At 39.8% G+C, this 21,358-nt stretch overlaps 1 protein-coding gene across 1 annotated transcript in view; it reads right to left on the reverse strand.

Moving 5' to 3' along the window:
• Positions 1–12,170: 12,170 nt before the first annotated feature.
• LOC125454874 (lutropin-choriogonadotropic hormone receptor-like) overlaps positions 12,171–21,358 on the reverse strand; it is a 153,638-nt gene continuing 144,450 nt past the window's right edge. Inside the window, exons 11-12 of the mRNA XM_059648852.1 lie at positions 18,212–18,384; positions 12,171–13,318 (exon numbers count right to left, since the gene is read on the reverse strand). Of these exons, the coding sequence (XP_059504835.1) occupies positions 12,171–13,318; positions 18,212–18,384 (1,321 nt within the window). The remainder of the gene's footprint in view (positions 13,319–18,211; positions 18,385–21,358) is intronic.

The following is a 21,358-nucleotide window of genomic DNA, read 5'->3' on the forward strand; positions in this document are numbered from 1 at the left end:
AAAGTACACACTGCTCCCTGATTAGTTCCTTCTATGCATTGCTCCAGATGATCACCCCAAAACATGATACCATAATGCCATGGCCCATGCTACTGCTATTATTTGGTGGCTTAAAACCAATTCCCACCATTGCTTGCTGTCCTCCTGCTGTTTCTGAGCTCCACCTAACAGATTCCACATTTTGCTCTTTTGTTCTGGGATACCCATTATTAATGCATTGAACCTTTACCTTATTATCAGCATATCCTAATCTCCTTTTCCTTTTGCCTGTACTTTCTGAATGTTTATATTGTTTATTCAGTTCCCAGTCTTGGTGATCCTGCAGCTATGTTTCCATGATGGCAATTGCAGCAAACTCACTTACTTCTGATTTGTGCTTTTAATTCATTTAATTTGTTGCGAATACTGAGCGCATTCAGGTACAGTGCTTTTTCACCCCTAATCAACTTACTTTGAGGTGCTATTACAAACCTCGAGAACAGGTGGGACTATTTGAACCCAGTCCTCCCACTACCATTGTGCCACAAGAGCCCCTTTAGAGTGTCCTAATCTTTAAGCTTAGCTAATACTCTCCTTGGTCTTGCCTGCCTTGTAATTTCACTTGCCACTCTTCTGCTTCCTATTTTAACTTTACTTCCTTCTGATTTGACCTACCCCTCAAGTTCCCATCTTAGAAGTTAGCTTAAACCTTCCCCAAAAGCACTAGCAAATCTCCCTGTGAGGAGATCAGTTCTTGTCCTGCTGGGATTAAACCCAGCTTGTACTGGTATCACCAGCCTCAGAACCATCCCATTGTTTCAGAAACTGATACCCTGCCTCCTCAACCATTTCTCCAGTCACATGGTCAAATGATCTATCCTCCTATTCCTATGCTCACTGGCATGTGGCAGTGGAATTAATCCTGAGATTACTGCTCTCAAGATGTTGCTCTTTAATGTTCTTCCTAACTCTTTCACATCTGCTTTTGGGGCTTAATTTCCCCACATTATTGATTTCAGTGTACACCATAACCATTAGCTGTTCACCATATGTCAGAGGAATGACCTGTAGCCACTCCATGATATTCTTGACCTTGACACCAGGGAGGTAACACACCATTATGGAATTACGTACTGCAGAAATGCCTGATAATGGAATCCCCTATCACTATTGCTCTTCTTCCCCTCCTGTACAGGTATTCATCTATGATGAATAGATAGCCATAGCAGTCACTGGCTGCACTCGGTTTAGGAGCCATCTGCCTCACCAAAATCCAAAATGAGAAAATACACAATTAGTAACCAAGATAGGCTTAGGGGTTTCCACACTGCCTGCCTAGTTCTCTTAGACTGCCAGGTGGTCAACCATTCCCTCTTTGTCTGTACGTCCTGTACCACCGTGTAACCATAACCTTAAAGATGCTATTCATATAGTTCTCTGCCTCGTGGATGCACAATACTGACTCCAACTGCAGCTCAAATTCTAAAACTTGGAGCTCAAGCTTGTGCAGCTGGTGACACTTCTTGCTCACGGATAATGGGAACTGCAGATGCTGGAGAATCCAAGATGACAAAGTGTGTGGCTGGATGAACACAGCAGGCCAAGCAGCATCTTAGGAGCACCAAAGCTGACGTTTTGGACCTAGACCCTTCATCATCATCATTTCTGATGAAGGGTCTAGGCCCGAAACATCAGCTTTTGTGCTCCTAAGATGCTGCTTGGCCTGCTGTGTTCATCCAGCCCCACACTTTGTTATCTTGGACACTTCTTGCTGATGTATTAGCCCAGAGCACGTGGTGTATTCATAACTTCCCTCATACTGCAGGATATACATTCAGTTGGTCAAGCTGTGCTTTTAAATTCTGGACATGAAGACCTTTCTAGCCCTGGAGAATTGTCACTCTTCAGTGCCACTGTTTGCTTCATTACTGCTAATTTGCTCACGTTAATTTTGATGTGCTCCTTCCTGAATTAATAATAGGTTTTGTGGAATGCTGGCTACTGTACTCTTCTACTATAATTTTAATATGAATTATTTAACTTGGCTACCATTTTCTTACCTCAAAATGGTCAGTTATTAAGGGGCCCACATTGCTCTTAAATATCCTTTCAGACATGATTGTAGAAGTATTTTGTGTTGGTTCTGAAATCCTTTGCAAATTATTATCTCACTCCTTTGGTCCTTTTCCTTTGTCATTCTGTTGTTCTTTGTATCTCTCCAGTTCACCAGAATTTGTGGTAATTTTTGTCTTGTATTTTTTCCCTTAGTTTTATGGTGTCTCTGACCTCTTTAATTGTTAGCATTTATCTTTTTGCAAATAGTGTCTTAGAATCATAGAATCTCTACAGTGTGGAAATATGCCATTCAGTCCATTGATCTACCCCCTGCTCTGTTCCCTTAACTCTGTATTTCCTTTGGATAAAACACCTAACCTACACATCCATGGACCCTATGGACAATTTAGCATGGCCAATCCACCTAACCTGCACTCTTTGGACTCTTGCCTATTAGGAATATAGGTTGGTTCTATATTATATTAAACTAGTTTTGGAACACTTTCCACTGATCTTCTGTAATTGTACCCATTAGCAAATTTTCTTAGTGGACTGTGAACAGTTTCTTTTGAAGTCAGCTTTACCTCAATTGAGAACCCGACTAGGGGGTTCAATTGCTGCCCCTTTCAAGCACAGCATCAAACTCAGTCATATTACAATCACTATTCAATAAGTGTTCACACATTGTTCGGCAGTTAACTAATTCTGGTTCATTACTCATTAAGTTGATTATGGTCTGTCCATTGTTGGTTTAGGACATGTTGCTGCTATATAATACGAAATCAATATAAAAGCAATTACTCAATATCCCTGAATGAGGCAAAGGTGGCTGCCGCAAGGACTGCACAAACTTGTTGAAACAAGGATTCGGGAACAGAAATCAATGTGGATACTCACAACTGTATCCTAAACAAATGGGAAAAATGCTCAACTGTTTAGACTGCAAAGTCAAATCTGTATTTTAATGTTATTGCTTTCAAGAATTCCTCGACTGTATTTGCATCCTCAGGCTCAACATTGAAGAGAGATCTAACTTTAGGAGATCTCTGCTTGTGAGAATTGCAATAAATTACAGGGCATTTTTATTGCAGTCTAAACAATGTGAGACCGCTGTCCAAATGTTTGTTGTTTACTGCAGAGTTTTCTGCAGCATTCTAAAGAACAAACACTTTTCATTTTACATTCTGATATTGAAAGTTTGTTTAGCAGAAAATGACCACAACATTTTTGGGTTATCTCTTTGTAAATCCAGATCCTGAAGCTTGAATTTAAAATAGATCAGCATACATACACCAACACTGCACTGTCGGCAATTTAGGTAAATACAACAGATGACAGAATTGGTCAGTCAGATTGAGACCACGGAAATCTGAATATAATAATTAAGCACCATCAGGGTTTGAGACCCCAATCTCAGGACTAAATGGGGATCCCAAGCCTGCACTTCCCAGGAGCCAGACATGGGAAAGTATTTACCTGGAGGTGACTTTCCAATTGATTACTTAACTTTCCGCCGTCTAATTCTGATGTCCTCACAGAGGGTGGGCTGCTCTGGAGTCTCAGCAGCCCCACTGACAGAGATGGATGATACTGAGGCAGGCACAAGACCATGAAGTGCCTCAACATGGCAGTTTCCTTGGAGCCATAAAAATAACTATTTAGGAAAGGGATTTTGGTATGAACTCTCTATTGGAGAGGAAACCCCTTTCTTTGGGTCATTGAGACTGTAGGGGAGCTTTATCATACCCATCTTGGGGAGGACTGGAACCTCTGGTTCTGATGTTTGCCTTGCCTGCCACAAAGAGGCTGCCTCTACCAATATTTGGAGAGGCTCTGCTTTGCCACTGGGAAAATGGCAGTGTCCTCTGCATTGTCCCGAAATGGGACCTTAATGATTTAACTTGGTACCTGCCTTAGTTCAGTAAGCAGCTGATCAAAGTCCTCAAGTCCCCCTGCAAAAGCAGCAGGAATGTATCACAGAGCTGTCCTTACATGATTTCCACTATTTCCCTTGCCCACTCAATGTCGCTGCACTCTGTGGACAAGAAAATTTAGCTCATTATACATTTAATTTGAATTGGAAGAATGGTAATGGGGACTATCATAATAAACGAAATTAATCCTTGAACGCTGAAAAATTAATTCTCTAACCCAACAGAATTAGGCACTGGAGTAAATTTTGAAAAAAGAAACTCGCCTAAACCCATGTCTAATCAAAAGGCTTGAAGACTACTATGCAAAAGGAAAAATACATCTATTCAAGCAGCTTATTTACTTGAGAGCATTGTCTAACTTTGTAGGGCAATATTACCATAGTTTTTATTAGAATTGATCAGTGAGTTCCATGATTTGAGAAGCATTTTACGTGGACAGTGACAATATTTTTCCCTTATCACTTTGCCATATTTCGCTCATTTCAGTTGATAGCTCCCCAGCGCATGAATCAATTGATTTAGTATTTGATCATACAATCTACAGAGACACTCTAGTGCAAAGAATGTTACATTGCCAGTGTTGCAATTCTCAGATAAAAGATGTTAAGATAAAATCTCATTTGGCTGGTTCCAGCGTATTTACTTAAATGCTAATAATCCAGGGTAGTATTTAAAGGATGACAGAAAATTCTCCAAACTTCCTAGCTGGAAATCCCCCCCACCACCCCCTACAACAAAGTCCATGAAAAATAAAGACTGTACAAAATCAATGGAGGCCACCAAAAATTACAGGCATTTTTGTTGAAGATTCAACTAATAATTGTACTTTTAAAAATTTGAGTGATGAGATGGAAAGTCACATATTGAGTAATGACACAAGAAAAGCAGTATCATAAGCAGTTTACATGGAACCATGGAATTATCAAGCTATATTGGTCATTTACATGGGTGGGAAAAACCAGAAAATGGATTCTAAGAGAAGGAAATGTAAAATCAGCTACTTTCAACCTAAAAATAATATGAACATATAAATTAGTAGCAGAAGTAGGCCATTAAGTCCCTCAAACCTGCTTCACCATTTAATAAGATCATGGTTGATTTGTTTATGTTTCAGTTTACACATTTGTGTCTACCCTGATTATCTTTTGATTCACTGGCCTGACAAGAAACTATCCACCTCAGCCTTAGAAGTATTCAATGGTGCCCCCTCCACTGCCTTCGAAGCAGAGATTTCCATAGTTGCACAAGCCTCTGAGAGATGAAAATTTCTCTCATGTCTCTACTAAAAGGGGAACCTTTAATCTTTAAACAGTGCCCTCTAATTCTGAACTCACCCACAAAAAATTCTTTCCAGGTCTACCTTGTTTAAAAACTGTTCAGGATTGAATATGCTTCAATTACATCATCCTTCGTCTAAACTCCAATGAAAACAAGCCCAATCTGTCCAACCTTTCCTCATAATATTTCCTTAGCTGACTCATTGCAGGTATCAATCTAGTAAAAAAAAGAGTACTTTCTAAATGGTGACAGTCCAGCCTGTCTCTGCCTCCCTAACCTGTTCTTCCTCTCACCCATCCGTTCCTCCCACCCCAAGCCACACCTCCATCTCCTACCTACTAACCTCATCCCACCTCCTTGACCTGTCTGTCTTCCCTGGACTGACCTATCCCCTCCCTACCTCCCCACCTATACTGTCCTCTCCACCTATCTTCTTTTCTCTCCATCTTCGGTCCGCCTCCCCCTCTCTCCCTATTTATTTCAGAACCCTCACCCCATCCCCCTCTCTGATGAAGGGTCTAGGCCCGAAACGTCAGCATTTGTGCTCCTGAAATGCTGCTGGGCCTGCTGTGTTCATCCAGCCTCACATTTTATTATACAGCATTCTGGTATTGTGGTCCAAAGTGACATGGGAGTCCAGGTACATAAATCATTAAAATATCATGGATGTGCTTGCTTGTATGTTTGGAAGAACAAAATTCAATTGGTTAAAATCAATACTACATTTAAACAAAGCACTGGTTAGGTCACATCTGGAGTATGAATATCTTCTGAACACTGCACCTCAGGCAGGGTATAATGGTCTGTCTGGAAATGCACTGTGGCTTTATTAGAATAATATATGGACACCAAGGATTAAACTGCCATGACAAACTGCATAACCTTGTATTCACTAGAAACTAAAAGATATAGCAGTGATTTTATAACAGTTTTCAAGATTTTAAATGCTTCGGATATGGTAGAAAGAAACTGTTTCTTGTGGTTAGATAGTCTAGGAATGGGAGGCATAGCTTTGGCTCTAATTTTCAGATTATCAACAGTCAAATTAGAAAACACTTCAATATGCAAAATGTGGCTAAAGTTTGGACTCTTTTTCACAAATGTCTGAAGGCATAGCCACTGATTGTGGAGCAAATAAATTGGGATGTTCAAGGGGCCAGAATTAGAGAAGCACTGGTATATTGGACAGAATTTAAGGTCCCTCAGGATATATGAATTAAGATGGGCCAAATGGCTTTGGACTCATCTGTAATTATCTTGTGACTTTGTGATATTCTACCAACTCCACTCTCCAAAACTATGCGTGGAACACAAACAATAATGAAAAAAGAGGTGAGCTTTATGCAAGAGATCAAAATTAGATGAGCTTTGAGTTTATGGGGCATTATTGAGCCAGTGGAGGTTATAAAGATGGGGAGGAGCAAGACCAGAGAAATATGACAACAAGGATTATCATTTTAAAATTGAAATTTTGTCCTGAATAGGAGCAAGTGCAAACAGTGAACACAAATGTGCTGGATGAACGGGTTTTATTTTGTTAGAATACCGGCAACAATGTTTCCCACAGCCTCAAGTTTACTAAGGATGGAAAGAGAAAGAGGGAGGCTGGTCAGGACAGCATTCAAATAGACATATCTGAAGATAATAGAGACACAGAAAATGGTATTACCAACAGATGAGCTCAGGTAGGGGTGGATACAGGCAATCATGCTTCAGTTTACCACTTGGGAGAGGGACAGAGTTCATAGTATATGAATGGAAGTTTTGACAGGGAGAGAAGACATTGCCTAGATCTTTTTTTGAGGAGTTGAGAAGATTGACTTTTGACCTTTCTAATTTGGCAGAGCCATCTCTTTAAACAAGCTCCTGCTCGACAAATTTTACCTTCGAAAAAGCAGTGGCAAGATGGAAACTGGCAAACAGCAGAGATGGCAAGGTTGACAGGCTAGAATACTTGCTTCCTTTTATTGGAACAACAGTCCAATTGCAATAACCAACATTAGCCCCTCAACCCCTGAATATCTCCCAACCCATTTCCTCTCCATTTCTTCTAAGCCACCTCTACAGAGTCAAAAAGGAAAGCAAAATGGCAAAAAGGCAAAATAAATAGTTCTTTCCTTGAAGGCACACAGCATTCAGATCAAAATAAATGAATTAACAACACAAATAAATGTTCATAGGTATTATCTGAACATGATTACGGAGACAGGGTTACAACAAGAACAAAGATGGGAACTAAATATTCAGGAATATATGACTTCTTGAAAGGGCATGCAGGAAAGAAAGGATAGTGAAGTAACATTGTTACTATGGGATAGAATAATTATGATAGCCAGAAATGATCTTGGATTATGAGATATAAAATCCATATGGGTGGAGATAAGAAACTTAAAAAAAGGAAAAAGACTTTGGTAGGAATCTGTAACCCCCTAATGGTAGTGATGCAATAGAACAGAGAATAAATCAGAAAGTAATGTTAAAAAAAGCAGTACATTAATTATGGGGGATGTTAATTTCATGAAGATTGGAATGTCAACTTGGCAGAGGTAACTGTGAGGAAGAATTCATGCCATGCGTATAGGACAGTTTCCTAGAACAATATGTTGTGGATCAAGCCAAGGAGCAGGCTATTTTAGACCTGATTATGTGTAATGAGCTTTAATACATTATGTCACAGTAAATGATCCCCGAGGAAACAGTGACCGTAATATTTAACATTCAATTTGAGTGGGAGGAACTTGAGTTGGAAACAACTGTCATAAGCTTAAATAAGGGTAATTACAAAGCAATGAGGACAGAGCTACCTGGAGTGCACTCAAGAAAATGGTTCATGGCTCACAGCAAAAAGAGATTCCAGTGAGAAAGATGGATCCCAAGAAGGAGATAAGCTGGCTATGGTTAACTAGGGAAGTTGAGGATAGCATCTAATTGAAAAAGAATACAACATGGCAAAAGTTAGTGATAAGCCAAAGTTCTAAAGTGCAACAAAAGTAGGAGAAAATTAACTATGAGAGTAAACTTGCAAGGAATTTCAAGACAGACAGCATGGGCTTCTTTAAATATATGAAGGGAAGAGGGAGATCAGAGGTAACAGGCCCCTTAGAAAGTGAGGCTACAGAAATAACAATGAGGAGTCAGGAAATGGCAAAGAAGTTGAACATATACTTCGCTTCAGTCTTCACAAAAATACCAAGTAATCAAGGAGCAAAAGAAGGAGAGGAAGTACATACAATAATAATCACTAGATGTGAGGTTATGCACTTTGGCAGGACTAGAGGAGCTGAATATTATTTAAATAGAGAAAGACTGCACAAAGCTACAGACCAGAGGGATTTGAGAGTCCTCAGCCACGAACTACAAAAAGCTTGGATTTAAGTACAGCATGCAACAGGGAATACAAATGGAATGTGTGAGTGATAATGGGAACTGCAGATGCTGGAGAATCCAAGATAATAAAATGTGAGGCTGGATGAACACAGCAGGCCCAGCAGCATCTCAGGAGCACAAAAGCTGATGTTTCGGGCCTAGACCCTTCATCATCCAGCCTCACATTTTATTAATACAAATGGAATGTTGGCCATTATTTTAAAGGGAATAGAGTACAAAGTTAGGGAGGTCTTACTAAAACTGCAAAAAGCACTCATCAGCTACAATACTGTGAACAGTTTTGGACTGTCAATTACAGAAGAGTATAATGACATTCGAGGCAGTTCACAGAAAGTTCACAAGGCTGATACCAGGTTTGGAGGGGCTGTCTTATGGGGCGAGGTTGTGTATGTTGAACATGTGTTCAGTGCAATATAGAAGAGAGGCTTTCCTACTGAAACTTACAAGACTTTTAGGGGATTTGACAAGTTGATCCAGCACACTGAAAGGCCTGATATCCTATGTTTCCATGGTCTCTATGCCTTACCGTTTCTTATAGTGCCATGTCCCCTCTAGGACCCCATTTTATCATCAGGTATCCACTATCACAACCTCAGAAACCGGGTCACAACAGCGGAAAGGCTTTGAAATAAACATGAAAAATTAAACATCTAGCAATTCAATAGAGCTGTTACTGAAAGAAAACTCCAGGTACAATGAAAACAATTAAATACCATCAAGTAATTATTCCGTTGTAAAAGAAAGCAAAATTCTACTCAGTAATCACATCAAAGATATAATACTTCATTACGCTGTCACACAGCCCACAGTGAGATAGCTTTTCAAATTCAAGAAGCCATTTATAATGGGCACAATTATCAACATTACGTCTGCTCCAAACAATGAATCTTGAAGGGCTAAAAGTAGTATTTGATTACTCTTAATGGGAGAATCTAGAACTAGAGGCAAGGTCTCCCCCTCCCCCACTGCATCCCAAAACCAGCCCAGCTCTTCCCCGCCTCCCTAACCTGTTCTTCCTCTCACTTATTCCCTCCTCCCACCTCAAGCTGCACCTCCATTTCCCACCTGCCAACCTCATCCCGCCTCCTTGACCTGTCCATCCTCCCCAGACTGACCTATCCCCTCCCCACCTCCCCACCTATACTCTCCTCTCCTCTATCAATCTTTGGTCCACCTCCCCCTCTCTCCCTATTTATTTCAGAACCCTTTCCCCATCCCCCTCTCTGATGAAGGGTCTAGGCCCGAAATGTCAGCTTTTGTGCTCCTGAGATGCTGCTTAACCTGCTGTGTTCATCCAGCCCCACATTTTGTTATCTTGGATTCTCCAGCATCTGCAGTTCCCATTATCTCTAAACCAAAGATTAGGTGGAATTCTTTCTTCAGAGGGCCATAAGTCTTTGGAACTCTTTCCGAAAAGGTAGTAGAAGCAGATGCTTGCATATTTTTGAGGCAGAGGCAGATATATTTTTATTAAACAAGGGGGTTGTAAAGCTATCAGGGGTAGGTGGACATGTGAATTTGAAATTATAATCAGATCAGCCAAGATCTTAGTGAATGGCATATCAGGTTTGAGGGGCAGAACGGCCTCCTATTCCTGATTCACACAAAGCATATTCAAACCAGAAAGTCAGATAGCTAGGTTCTTTTCTGATTTATGCTCCATCTGGCAATTAAAACAATCCAGGTACAAATGGTACATTTTCTCTGATTAAATATGAATATAAAACATAAATATTCAATGCAATGTGGACATTCAAATTGCTGCAAATCACAACACTGGAGTTCCCAAGCACAGTTTCAAATGAATAATATATTTTTCCAAATAGGTAAAGTAACCTAACGCATCATAACACTTCCAAAATGCTAATCAATGGTCAACTTAATTTTGCAGGACACAGCCCTATGATCAATTACTGCAGTAAGAACACATCTAACTTATAACTGAGCATCTAACTATCGAGACTCAAAATATATTTCTTTTGTTTGCACTTCAATGCCAGTGTCCTGTCGGTCAAAGAATTCCAGGAAGAGGCAGCTATTTGTTTCTGTTCTCCACTGTGGACTTGGATTTCTTCATCATTCAGAGCTTCTTTGATGTGGTATGAACCACAAATACTTAGCATGGGGGCCCACTCCATAAAAATTGCATGGGTGTTAGAACTCCTCAATCTCACATTGGAGCTGGTAAGGGTTGGAGTGCCATGGGTGGTCTGGCTACTTACACCTTTATCATCTTTTGGCAAAAATTGCCACAAATGGGGTGAGAATACTGGAATCAGGTCCTGGTCACCATTTTCAGAGGAATCCCTAGTCAACCTAATCCAGCAATAACCTCGGGCATCGGTTTCTGTAGTTCAAGTATATAGTTGGAGGCAATTTCTGCTCTTTCAGGACTGATTGCTGGATATTTTGACAGCTTTAAATGTACTCAAGAGCTGAGTATCTTCACTATCTATGTGAAAACTGTTTTTTTTTTGGTTATTTTATGAGGGACAGCGTGTAGATGAGAAACAAGAAAGAGACCAAGAATAGATTTGTTACAATCAGCAGAGGTGGCAGTATGGTTGTGAGTAGCGAAAACACCACAGATGATTCTCTTACTGTGACTGGTTAGAAGGAAGGTAGTACCCAACTCAAGGATAGTGGAGAGAAGTTGCGCAGACACACTCAGGACTAGCAGACAATGAGGAGCCTTAGTTTAGCTTTGTCACAGTTATGCAGGGTGTCATTTGGGATGCTTCTCCTTACAGAGTTACTCACATCACCAAAACTCCCTTATTCTCAAAACCTCCACCACTCGCAAAACCCTTCACCTATGTTTGACCAAAACCTATGTTGGATATTGCAGATGGACTGTAGGCTCAAGGGCAACCAGGGACAGGCAATAAATGCTGGCTGGCCAGCCAACAAGACCCAGAACCCACAAGTGAATTAAAAAAGTGATAATGTGGTCCAGATGTTGAGATAACCAAAGCCTTGCATTGCCCCTTCAGGAAGGGCTGATCGTTTGCTGGGTTGTTTTTTGACTCTGGGGTCAAAATTCTAACTTAGAGTATAAATGCACTGTAACAGAAAGAATGAAAAATATTTCCTAAGTTTTCTTCTTTGTTTTCAATGAGTATTTGCATACATTTTCACCAGTTAAAAATTTGTACACAGTCGCCCGTGATGGCCAATTTGTTAAAGGTCCTTCTTCATGAGGTAGAGAAGCCAATGAGGCTGGAATGTGTTTCAGATTTGATTGCTAATCTTTAGTGATCTCAGCCTGAGTAGCAATTAGCTACTACACAGCCTCAATATTCCTGGGCGAGGAAAGGGATAATTGACCAGGGTTCTTGCCTTAGGTTGTATATGCAGAGTTTGCGCAGCATCAGGTTCAGTTCTGGTGCCCTTATAAAGAGTCTGATGCAGAGGCTCCTAATTGTGAAATGGGCACTTGGGCAAGGTTATAGATTACTGCTACTGCCTGTGAATCCAACCCCAAATGAGCCAACACCTTCAGCAGAGAAGGGGAGGAAATGTACAACGTGACTGTTGTCAGCATTCTTTACAACAAAATTCAGCAGTTGCATTGACTGGTAAATCCTGTGTACTGAATGTTGTTAGCTTGACAGCTGCACCTGAGTTTTCCCTGGTGGCACTCTTGGAGCTTGAATAGTCAGTTTTATAAATTTGTGCCTGCATTTCACAGTAACCAAACCTGCTCAATAGGATGAAGAAGTCCCTTCTGAATGCTTTTGTGAAGATTGCATAGAGAAATGGATTTGCACAAGAGTTGAGTGGATAAAACAATACTAGCAAAATTTTAGCATTAGTCACTGTAATGAAGGGTGACTTAAAAGCTGCTGAAATAGCAAAAAATGATATTGGAGCCATACACATAAAGTCTGTAAATATTAGTATAGCCATTCGTTTGGCAATCTTTGTATCACTATTTTTAGAAACAAAATCAGGGTTTTTCACAGCTAAATATATTTTGATATAGCAGACACAAATTATAACAAAGGCAATAACATTCAGTACTAATAGGAATATAACATAAGCCTGGGAAACAGGAGTTTCTATATCCATGGGCAAACAGATGCTAACTTTCATGTAATTGCTGATTCCTACAAGTGGTAGTGTTGCCACACTAAGAGAGAATACCCAGCCTCCGAACATAATCAGTACAGCATGCCTTAAACGGAGCTTCCTGTCCATCTGCATGGCATGTGTAATTGTGTGCCATCTTTCAAAGGTAATCACCATCAGTGTGTACACAGAGAGCTCACTTGCAAAAACAGTAAAGAAGCCAGCACTGGCACACCCAGCTCCAGTCTGCCAGTCTATAGCGTAGTTGTAATATTGGCTTTTGGTACTCAAATCAATGGACGCAATAAGTAGCAAATAGAGACCCATACAGAGATCGGCAAAAGCAAGATTGCACATGAGGAAACGTGGGACCGTAAGCTTATTCTGACTAATCACCAAAACAATAAAAACAACAAAGTTACCCACAATAGCAAGAATGTTAATGAACCATATAAGAACTCTTAGAATGTTGTATCCCATTATATCTTCACATGGATTGAAGGCATCTGGTTCTGGAGTACAGATGAGATCTTCCTTTGCATGGCAAAAGCTATAATCAAAAGATACTGCATTTTCATATATTTCTTCTAAGTCTTCATATTCGTCAGCAGGGTTATTTTCCAGAAAGTGTGAATAATTCTGTGTGGAAGGATATTTCTTCATTCCTGCAGAAATATTATGTAAACTCTTCTGTCCAAATTGTGATGGTGGTAGACTAAGATGAAAATAGTCATTGCTGAAACTACAAGCAGATAAAGAAATGACCATTTTTTAGTAGATGGGTACAAAAGGTAAATCCACAGTCTAACAGGTTTTGTGTTTCAAATAGTCATGTTATAGCAGTATTTCAAAACACCAACCAATTCAGTTTCCTTCATCCATCACATTGTAAGTGCAAGGGTTGTATTGTTTATAAAAAGCTCACTTAAGGGATTGATAAATGATAATGCCATTAATAAAGTAGAATGATATTTAGTTATTTGTCAAAGATGAAAAAGACCATAAAACCTCGGCACTGCAATCAGCACCTAACAAGTCCTTCAGCGGTTGGTGCCCACCAGTTCCATTTAAAATGTTTATATTAAAGAATGGTCACAACTAACAGCCACCATTGTGGAGGGGATTTTCGTCAAAAGGCAGTCTGCAGATGAAGTTGTAGCCAAGTATCGTTTATAAATGGCTCCAATGCCACAACACACTGGAAAGGCATTAATTTCCTTTACACTACGGAATCCGAACTGACACAAGAGAACAGGTGTTAGTTAGCAATAAATGCATCTTTTAAAAAGAAGAACTGACACACAAGTTTATACAGACCAAAAACAAAATCATTCCACAGACTGGTGATGCCATAGCTAAGTGGTTCCATACTTGTCTATAGCATAGTCTCTACACCTCAAATAATTCCCAATATGTAATATGCTTTGAGATGGCACTTTTTTCACTGGAGCGTAGAAGTTTGAGAGGTGACCTTATAGAAATTTATAAAACAATGAGGTAAATGAATAGAATTAATGGAAGTTGTCTTTTCAGTAGATTGGGGGATGTCAAAAGTAGGGGGCACATTTTCAAGATGAGAGGACAGAGATTTAAAAAAAGAGGTGAGGGGTAAAGTTTTTACACAGAGGTGGTTTGTGTGTGGAATGAACTCCAGAGGAAGAGGTGGTACAATTACAATGTCTAAAAGACGTTTGGATGAGTACGTGAATAGTAAATGTTTGGAGCGATATAGGCCAGGAGCAGGCAGGTGGGACTACATTAGTTTGGGATTACGATCAGCTTGAAAAATTGGACTGAAGTGTCTGTTTCTGTGCTGTATGACTCTATGCCTCTATGTGATAATACATAAATGCAATTTTTAATGAAATAAGACTGTTCAGTATTAAATTGCCCAATTGATACCGTGTTGACTACATCAGCACCAACTATATTTTTCCTATATAATAACTTCTGAACTTCTACGTCTTCAAGCTATAGTTTTGTTTTTACTTACAGGAAATTAATTATTTCAGTTTTTCTGGTTCTCAGTTCATGGAATATTCCTTTGTTGAAGGACTTAAAACTACTGTCACCCTTTTGTAACCCCTCACTCTTATTTGCTGCCTCTCAGTCTCCTTTGACAAATCCTCATTCTGTTTTGCATATTTCTCACACCATTTTTCAACTCCTCCTTTCACGTTATACCCCTCTTCTTTCCTTTACAGTGCCTCCCTGCCTGTTACAGTCCCTCTCTCACTTCTGCAGCCTCATTTCCATACTTTGTTGCTCATCTCCCTCACTTTGCAGGTTATCAGCAGTAAATGCAGAAGAGACCAATGCTATATCTGAAGGAGCAGTTATTCACAGATTCTGACAATTCTTCTCACAGGCTGACCTTTTCTCATTGGTCACCTCAATGATTTCATTTTCCTAGGCATTTTGGGAATTTATAAGGAGCAAATTTGCCTGCCATCCACATGGATTTTAAGCACTGGTATTAAACAATTACGTTTTACTTGTTTTTATAACTTAGTTGTTCATATCAGCCATGTTAAAACTGGTAAACCAACATGCATTAGCCACAGAAAAACATTCCCTATTCTCCATCATGACACTGCCTTTTTCCTTAGAAATTATACTTACAAATCTCTCCTGAGAATTTAGCACTAATCCTGAGCTATTGTGCACCCAAGTAAAATTCAACTACCTATTCAAATTAATTTTACTTTGGAGGATCACATAGTATTGAGTGATGAGGAAGATCAAAGAGCCCATTATAATTCATTCCATGCAGAAAATCTCTACACTCACAAATTCTTCCTAATATTGGGAAGACAGAAGCTTTTCTGACCCCAAGTGAGCTTCCATCAATGTAATGTTACCTAGAGTGCCTATTCCCAGCTTAGTAACATTATTCCATTCCAACCTGCCTCAGCTCATCTATCACACAATCCTTACCCATGCCTTTGTTACCTACACTCTTTAGTATTCCATACTCTTCTGCTGGGCCTTCCATCTTCCATGTTTCATAAATTTGAGCTGAGTCTAAACCCCACTGCTTGTATACTGTCTTGTACTAAGTGCTACTCACTGACCCACACTGGCTCCCAGACCAGCTTGGTCTCAATTTTAAAAGCTTCATCTGTTTTCAACTCTTCCTTGTCGTTGTCTTTTCCTATTTCACTCACTTCATTCAGACCTACAGAGCTCTGAGGTGTCTGCCTCTTCTAAGTTTGGCCTCCTAATTTATGTGTCCTATTTAAGAATTGACATTTAGCAAATGTGGAACACCTTATTTAGGTTTAGTCTTCAAGGAAGTTTGTTTCATTGTTAGCAGTAGCCCACACAATTGATCAGTAGTGGGTCATTTAATTTTCTAGAAGTATTCTTAGTATTATGCCTGTAATATTTTAGATATAACCTAGTGGATGCTTATAGAGTAATGAAGGGAAGAGCTAACTAGATATTTAGCTAAATCAAAATTTAATGCAACATTTTTGAAATACACTAAGCTGAACCCAGTTCTTATTGATAGAATGTGAAACATGTGTAATGAAGTTGTCAGAGGTTAAGATACATTTTAAGTTGTTTCTGATCCTACAAAAATGTGGTTGGCGAGCAAAAGTGATTCAATTAATTATTTTATGTTTTGATGTTTAGAACCATACTTACTATATCTTATTCTGTTCATGGCTGGTGACAAAATCCTGATCTGCAGCTACTTTTCCTGTTGCAACTTCGCATGACTTCGAAAAGTTGTATAAAAATATGGGCATGGAATTCTGTCTGAAGGGAAAGGAACAATCAACTGTATCCAAAACTGCTTGCTTTCCTCCCTGCCCTTTTCCTCACTGGAGGGCATCAAGCCTTTGGGAAAGGCCACATACTCTTAGCCATCCTACATACATGCATGCCAATCTTTACAGTGTATCTCAAGAAGACAGCCAGTAATTAATCTCAATCCATGACTTGACCAAAATCCACTCATGGACTCATTTTGCAAAGATTGCATTACAGTGATAGGGAGTGTGTAGTTCATCAACATTGTGTCCTTGATCCTGTTTTGGGTGGTGAATCTTATTGTCTTACTGTCTCTCCAGCTCAGATCAAGACACTGACAATAAGATTGGATCTTGGTAAAATCATGGTGTCAGTTATTTATCACTTAAAATCACAAGCCCTCTGTGAGCTTGCCAGGAATTATTTGCTCGGCTTTAGTTTAAGAAGGATAAATTTCTTTCATGTCGCAGGTTAAACCTGCAGAACTGGAAAATGCTTATTGTCTACTGAATTTGTCCTATCACGGGCTCAACTTAAAGTTGCCTCAATGTTAAGAGGCACCCAACAGGTAAAATTCATTAAAAACATTTTGAAATTCATCTCTCATTGGTGATCAAGAAATCCTAATTGAATCATAAGCCACACTCACAACAGGGCATCTTAATTATCTTCCACTTTATTGTCTTGGAGGCTTTAAATAGTATTTAATTGCCTCATTGAGCACTGTGTAACAAGTTCTGATATAAGTATTTTGGAAATTACAGTTAGTATTTTGAACTCGGGAAAATTTGTGTTTTCTTAACTATATTTAAAGTTTTGAATATTTAAATGACAAGAAAACACTTGGATGTAGCTAACACATGAGTCAAAAGCCCTGCTGGATGAACCTAAGCTTCCTTTGAGGAGTTGACTAATATGGTGGATGAAGGAAACACACTTTACTTGGTGCATATGGACTTTCTGAAAGCTAATAACAATTTAAAACATGGGAAATTATTGGAGTACATAAAGGAGTCAATTTTAACCTAATATGTCTGTCAGAAACTGATGGGATCTGGTCAGCCACCCACCATATAGCTGAATTTTATATTCCACTAGCTACAGAGGTGATATTTTTTAGGTGTGAAATAGGTGACTGACAGGATCACTTTATTTCCCATCAGCTTGGCTAAGTTAACAGTACCCCTAAAAAAGATATCTCTATTGCCAATAGTATTTCACAATGGGGATCAGTTAGCTCACTTGGCTGGAAAGTTGTTTTGTGATGCAGAAAGATACTAACAGTGCAGATTCAGTTCATGTACTAGCTGAGATCACTATGAAGGCCCCATTTTCTCAAGTGCACTCCTCGTCTGAGGTGTGGTAATCCTCAGGTTAAACGAGTTGTTTCTCTCTCATAAGAGAGTGGGACTGTGGGAACTTTACCTTTCATATTGGGCCATTTCCTTTACCAAAGGAGAGATTTGAAGGGCAGGAAAGAAGGCTATAATACACTAGTGTTTGTATCTTGACTAATGAATATCTATGTTTGTACCAATGTGGCGTGGATTTCAAATTCCATCAACAGTTATTGACTCCGTTCATGACCACTCTTGATTTGACAGTTTGAATTACTTTATATCTACCTTACTCCGACACTGAAGAACAGCTCATTTCGAATAATCATAACAACTTGAATAATTCTCTAGTGTGGAACACAGATTAGGAAGGTGACAGCATTACATGAACTTACCCATTTGATTTTTTCCAGTTTTTGAATGCACAGCAGTGACTGGGATATGTCAAATTTGCTTCCATCAAATTAGCAAACTTTTCCAGTGATGGGAACCTTTTCAGTGAGTATGTGAAACGTGCAGTAAGCTTATGAATAAATTCCAATCCATAAGATGGAAAGTGCTCAAGTGCTGTTGAGGAAACATCCCTGTGATAAAACAAAATATTTGTACATTTTTATCTTTACTAATCAAGTTATGAGTAATCTATGTTAGAGCTGTTGTAAAAAAAAGACATGTTGCCCCAGATTCCGAGTTCTCAGTGGAAATTCCCTTTCCTTTACTTATATTTATTAATTATTGTCATTGCTGTGAATTTACCACTTATCTCACACTCCTTCCTTATATCTACAGTATGTTGAAACCAATACTTAATAAACTGTTTTGCACTTTAAACTGTTCTTTCTCCAAGTACTGAAGTTGCCTAAGGTCCTTAAAGTTTTTGAGAAGATTCGGAGCTCGGGTTGAGGATGGGGTTGTTGATTTGTTTGCTGAGCTAGTAGGTTGGTTTGCAGACATTTATATCCCATACTAGATCACATCATCAGTGCACCTTCATTGAAGCGTTACTGGTCTGTCTCGCTTGTTATTTATGTGGTCTGGTTTGATGCGGTGGTTGGCCACATTCCCAGTTCTGCTTCACTGTGGTTGGCATATAGGGTCTATTTCCACTTGTTCATTGATAGAGTTCTGGGTTGAGTACCAGGCCTCTAGAAAATCCTATGCGTGTCTTTGGTTGGCTTGACCTTGGATGGTTATGTTGTCTCAGTTGAATTGATGGCCTTCTTTGTCCGAGTGTATAGAAATGAGTGGAAGTTGGTCGTGTCTCTTGGTAGTCAGTTGGTGCTCATGTACCCTGATAGCTCGTTTTCTGCTGGTCTGTCCTACATAGTGTTTGTGGCAGTTCTTACATGGGATTTTATATATAACATTGGTCTGGTTAGTTGTGGGTATGCGATCCTTCGTTCTTGTCAGTAGTTATTGTAATGAAGTCGTGGTTTTGTGTGCTACCACAATTCCTCGTGGTTTCAGTACTCTGGTGGTCAACTCTGGTACACTCTTGATGTATGGCAGGGTGACTAGTGTACTCCTGTTGTTGTCCATTGAGTAAGTACTGACAGACTACGCTTTGTAGGTAACTGTGTCCTTAAAGATGCTGCAGAGGTGTTTTTCTTCAGCTTTGCGCAGCTCTTGGGTGCTGCAGTGTGTTATGGTTCTCTTAAACAGAGTTCTGATGCAACTCTGTTGGTGGGTGTTGGGGTGGTAGCTGTTGTAGTTAAATATTTGGTCCGTGGCGGCGGCCTTCCTGTATACGCTGGTCTGGAGCTTACTGTTAGCCCTTCGTTCGACCATTATGTCCAGAAATGGAAGTCTGTTGTTGTTCTCCTCTTCCCTGGTGAATTTTATGCTGGTGAGGATGTTGGTGGGTTTCCTCCAGTTTTGTGCGCTTGATAATGACAACTGTGTCATCCACATGGCGAAGCTATAGTTTTTGCTGGATAGTTGGAAGGACTGTCCATTCTAATCTTTGCATTACTGATCATCAGGATGAGCTCCAGGCCAGCATATACAGGAAGGCCACCCATATGGACCAAATACATAACTACAACAGCAACCACCCCAATACCCACAAACAGAGCTGCATCAGAACTCTGATCAAAACAACTTTAACGCACTGAGCACCCGGGAACTGCACAAAGCTGAAGGAGAACACCTCCACAGCATCTTTAAAAGCACTGGCTACCTACAAAATGTAGTCCTTCGGTATTTACTCAGCAGCCAACAACAGGAAGACACAGCATGCCCTGCCATACATTAAGAATGTATTAGAGGTGACCACCAGACAACTCCAACCTACTAGGAATTGTGGTAGCTTACAAACCCACAGCTACACTGCGACAACTACTGATAAGAACAAAGGATCACACACCCACAACTAACAGGACCTACCTTGTACATAAAATCCCATGTAAGGACTGCCACAAATACCACATCGGACAGACCGGGAGAAAACTAGTTATTAGGGTACATGAGCACCAACCAGCTACGAAGTGACATGACCAACAATCACTTGTTTCCATACACTTGGACAAAGAAGGCCACAAATTCGACTGGGCCAATGTAACCATCCTGAGACAAGTCAACTAAAGACACACATGGGAATTCCCAGAGGCCTGGTACTCAACCCAGAACTCTAACAAACATGTGGAAATAGACCCCATATACCAACCACTATGAAGCAGAACTGGAAACGAGGCCAACCACCACATCAAACTGGACCAGATAAATAACAAGCAGGACAGACCAACAATGCTTCATCAGAGACACACTGATGATGTCACCTAGTGTGGGACAAAAATGTCTGCAAACCAACCTACCAGCTCGGCAAGCAAATCAACAACTCCACTCCTAATGTCCTCCTAATTTTTTTCCTAAATTTTCTTCATGCTGTAACCCAAGGGTGTTAAATACTGTAGCTTAGTGTCACTGAACCACCACATTTTCCATCTTTCTTACTTTTCTCAACAGTGTTGGTGACTGGCACTATTCACCATGGTTATAGTACAAGTGATGGAAAATATGATGAGAATAGATTGATGGCAGATGTGGACTCAATGGGCAAAACAGCCTCTTTCTGTGCTATAAAAACTCTATGAATCTATGACCATCGCCATTTAGCCAGGTTTCTCAATAAAAAGAGAATTTCATTTGATATATTACAATTGAAGGATTAGCAACCAAGTCAATAAACATAACATTGAACAATAGTGTCAGTCTTAAGTACTCAAAAACACTGAAGTATCTTCACTGCTTCAAAAAGTCAGAATTCAGAACAATTAACTTTTATCTGAACTAGACAGCATGTCAGTCCAATGATCAAGTAAACAAGTAATAAGCAAAAGCAATCTTCTACTATAATTGCATTAACAGCCATCTGGTCTCCTTTCTGACATTTGCTGAAACAGAGGAAATGATCTGTTCTTTTGGATCTCGTAAATGGTTTGATGCTATTCAGGGGCACATTCAGAACACCTGAAAGGGATCATTTTCCAATCCGTTAACTTGCTGAGTCAGAAATTCTGCTTGGCTGTCTTACATCTTGTTGATGCATATTTACTGTCC

This window comes from Stegostoma tigrinum, chromosome 9 (assembly GCF_030684315.1).
Source record: "Stegostoma tigrinum isolate sSteTig4 chromosome 9, sSteTig4.hap1, whole genome shotgun sequence".
NCBI lineage: Eukaryota > Metazoa > Chordata > Chondrichthyes > Orectolobiformes > Stegostomatidae > Stegostoma > Stegostoma tigrinum.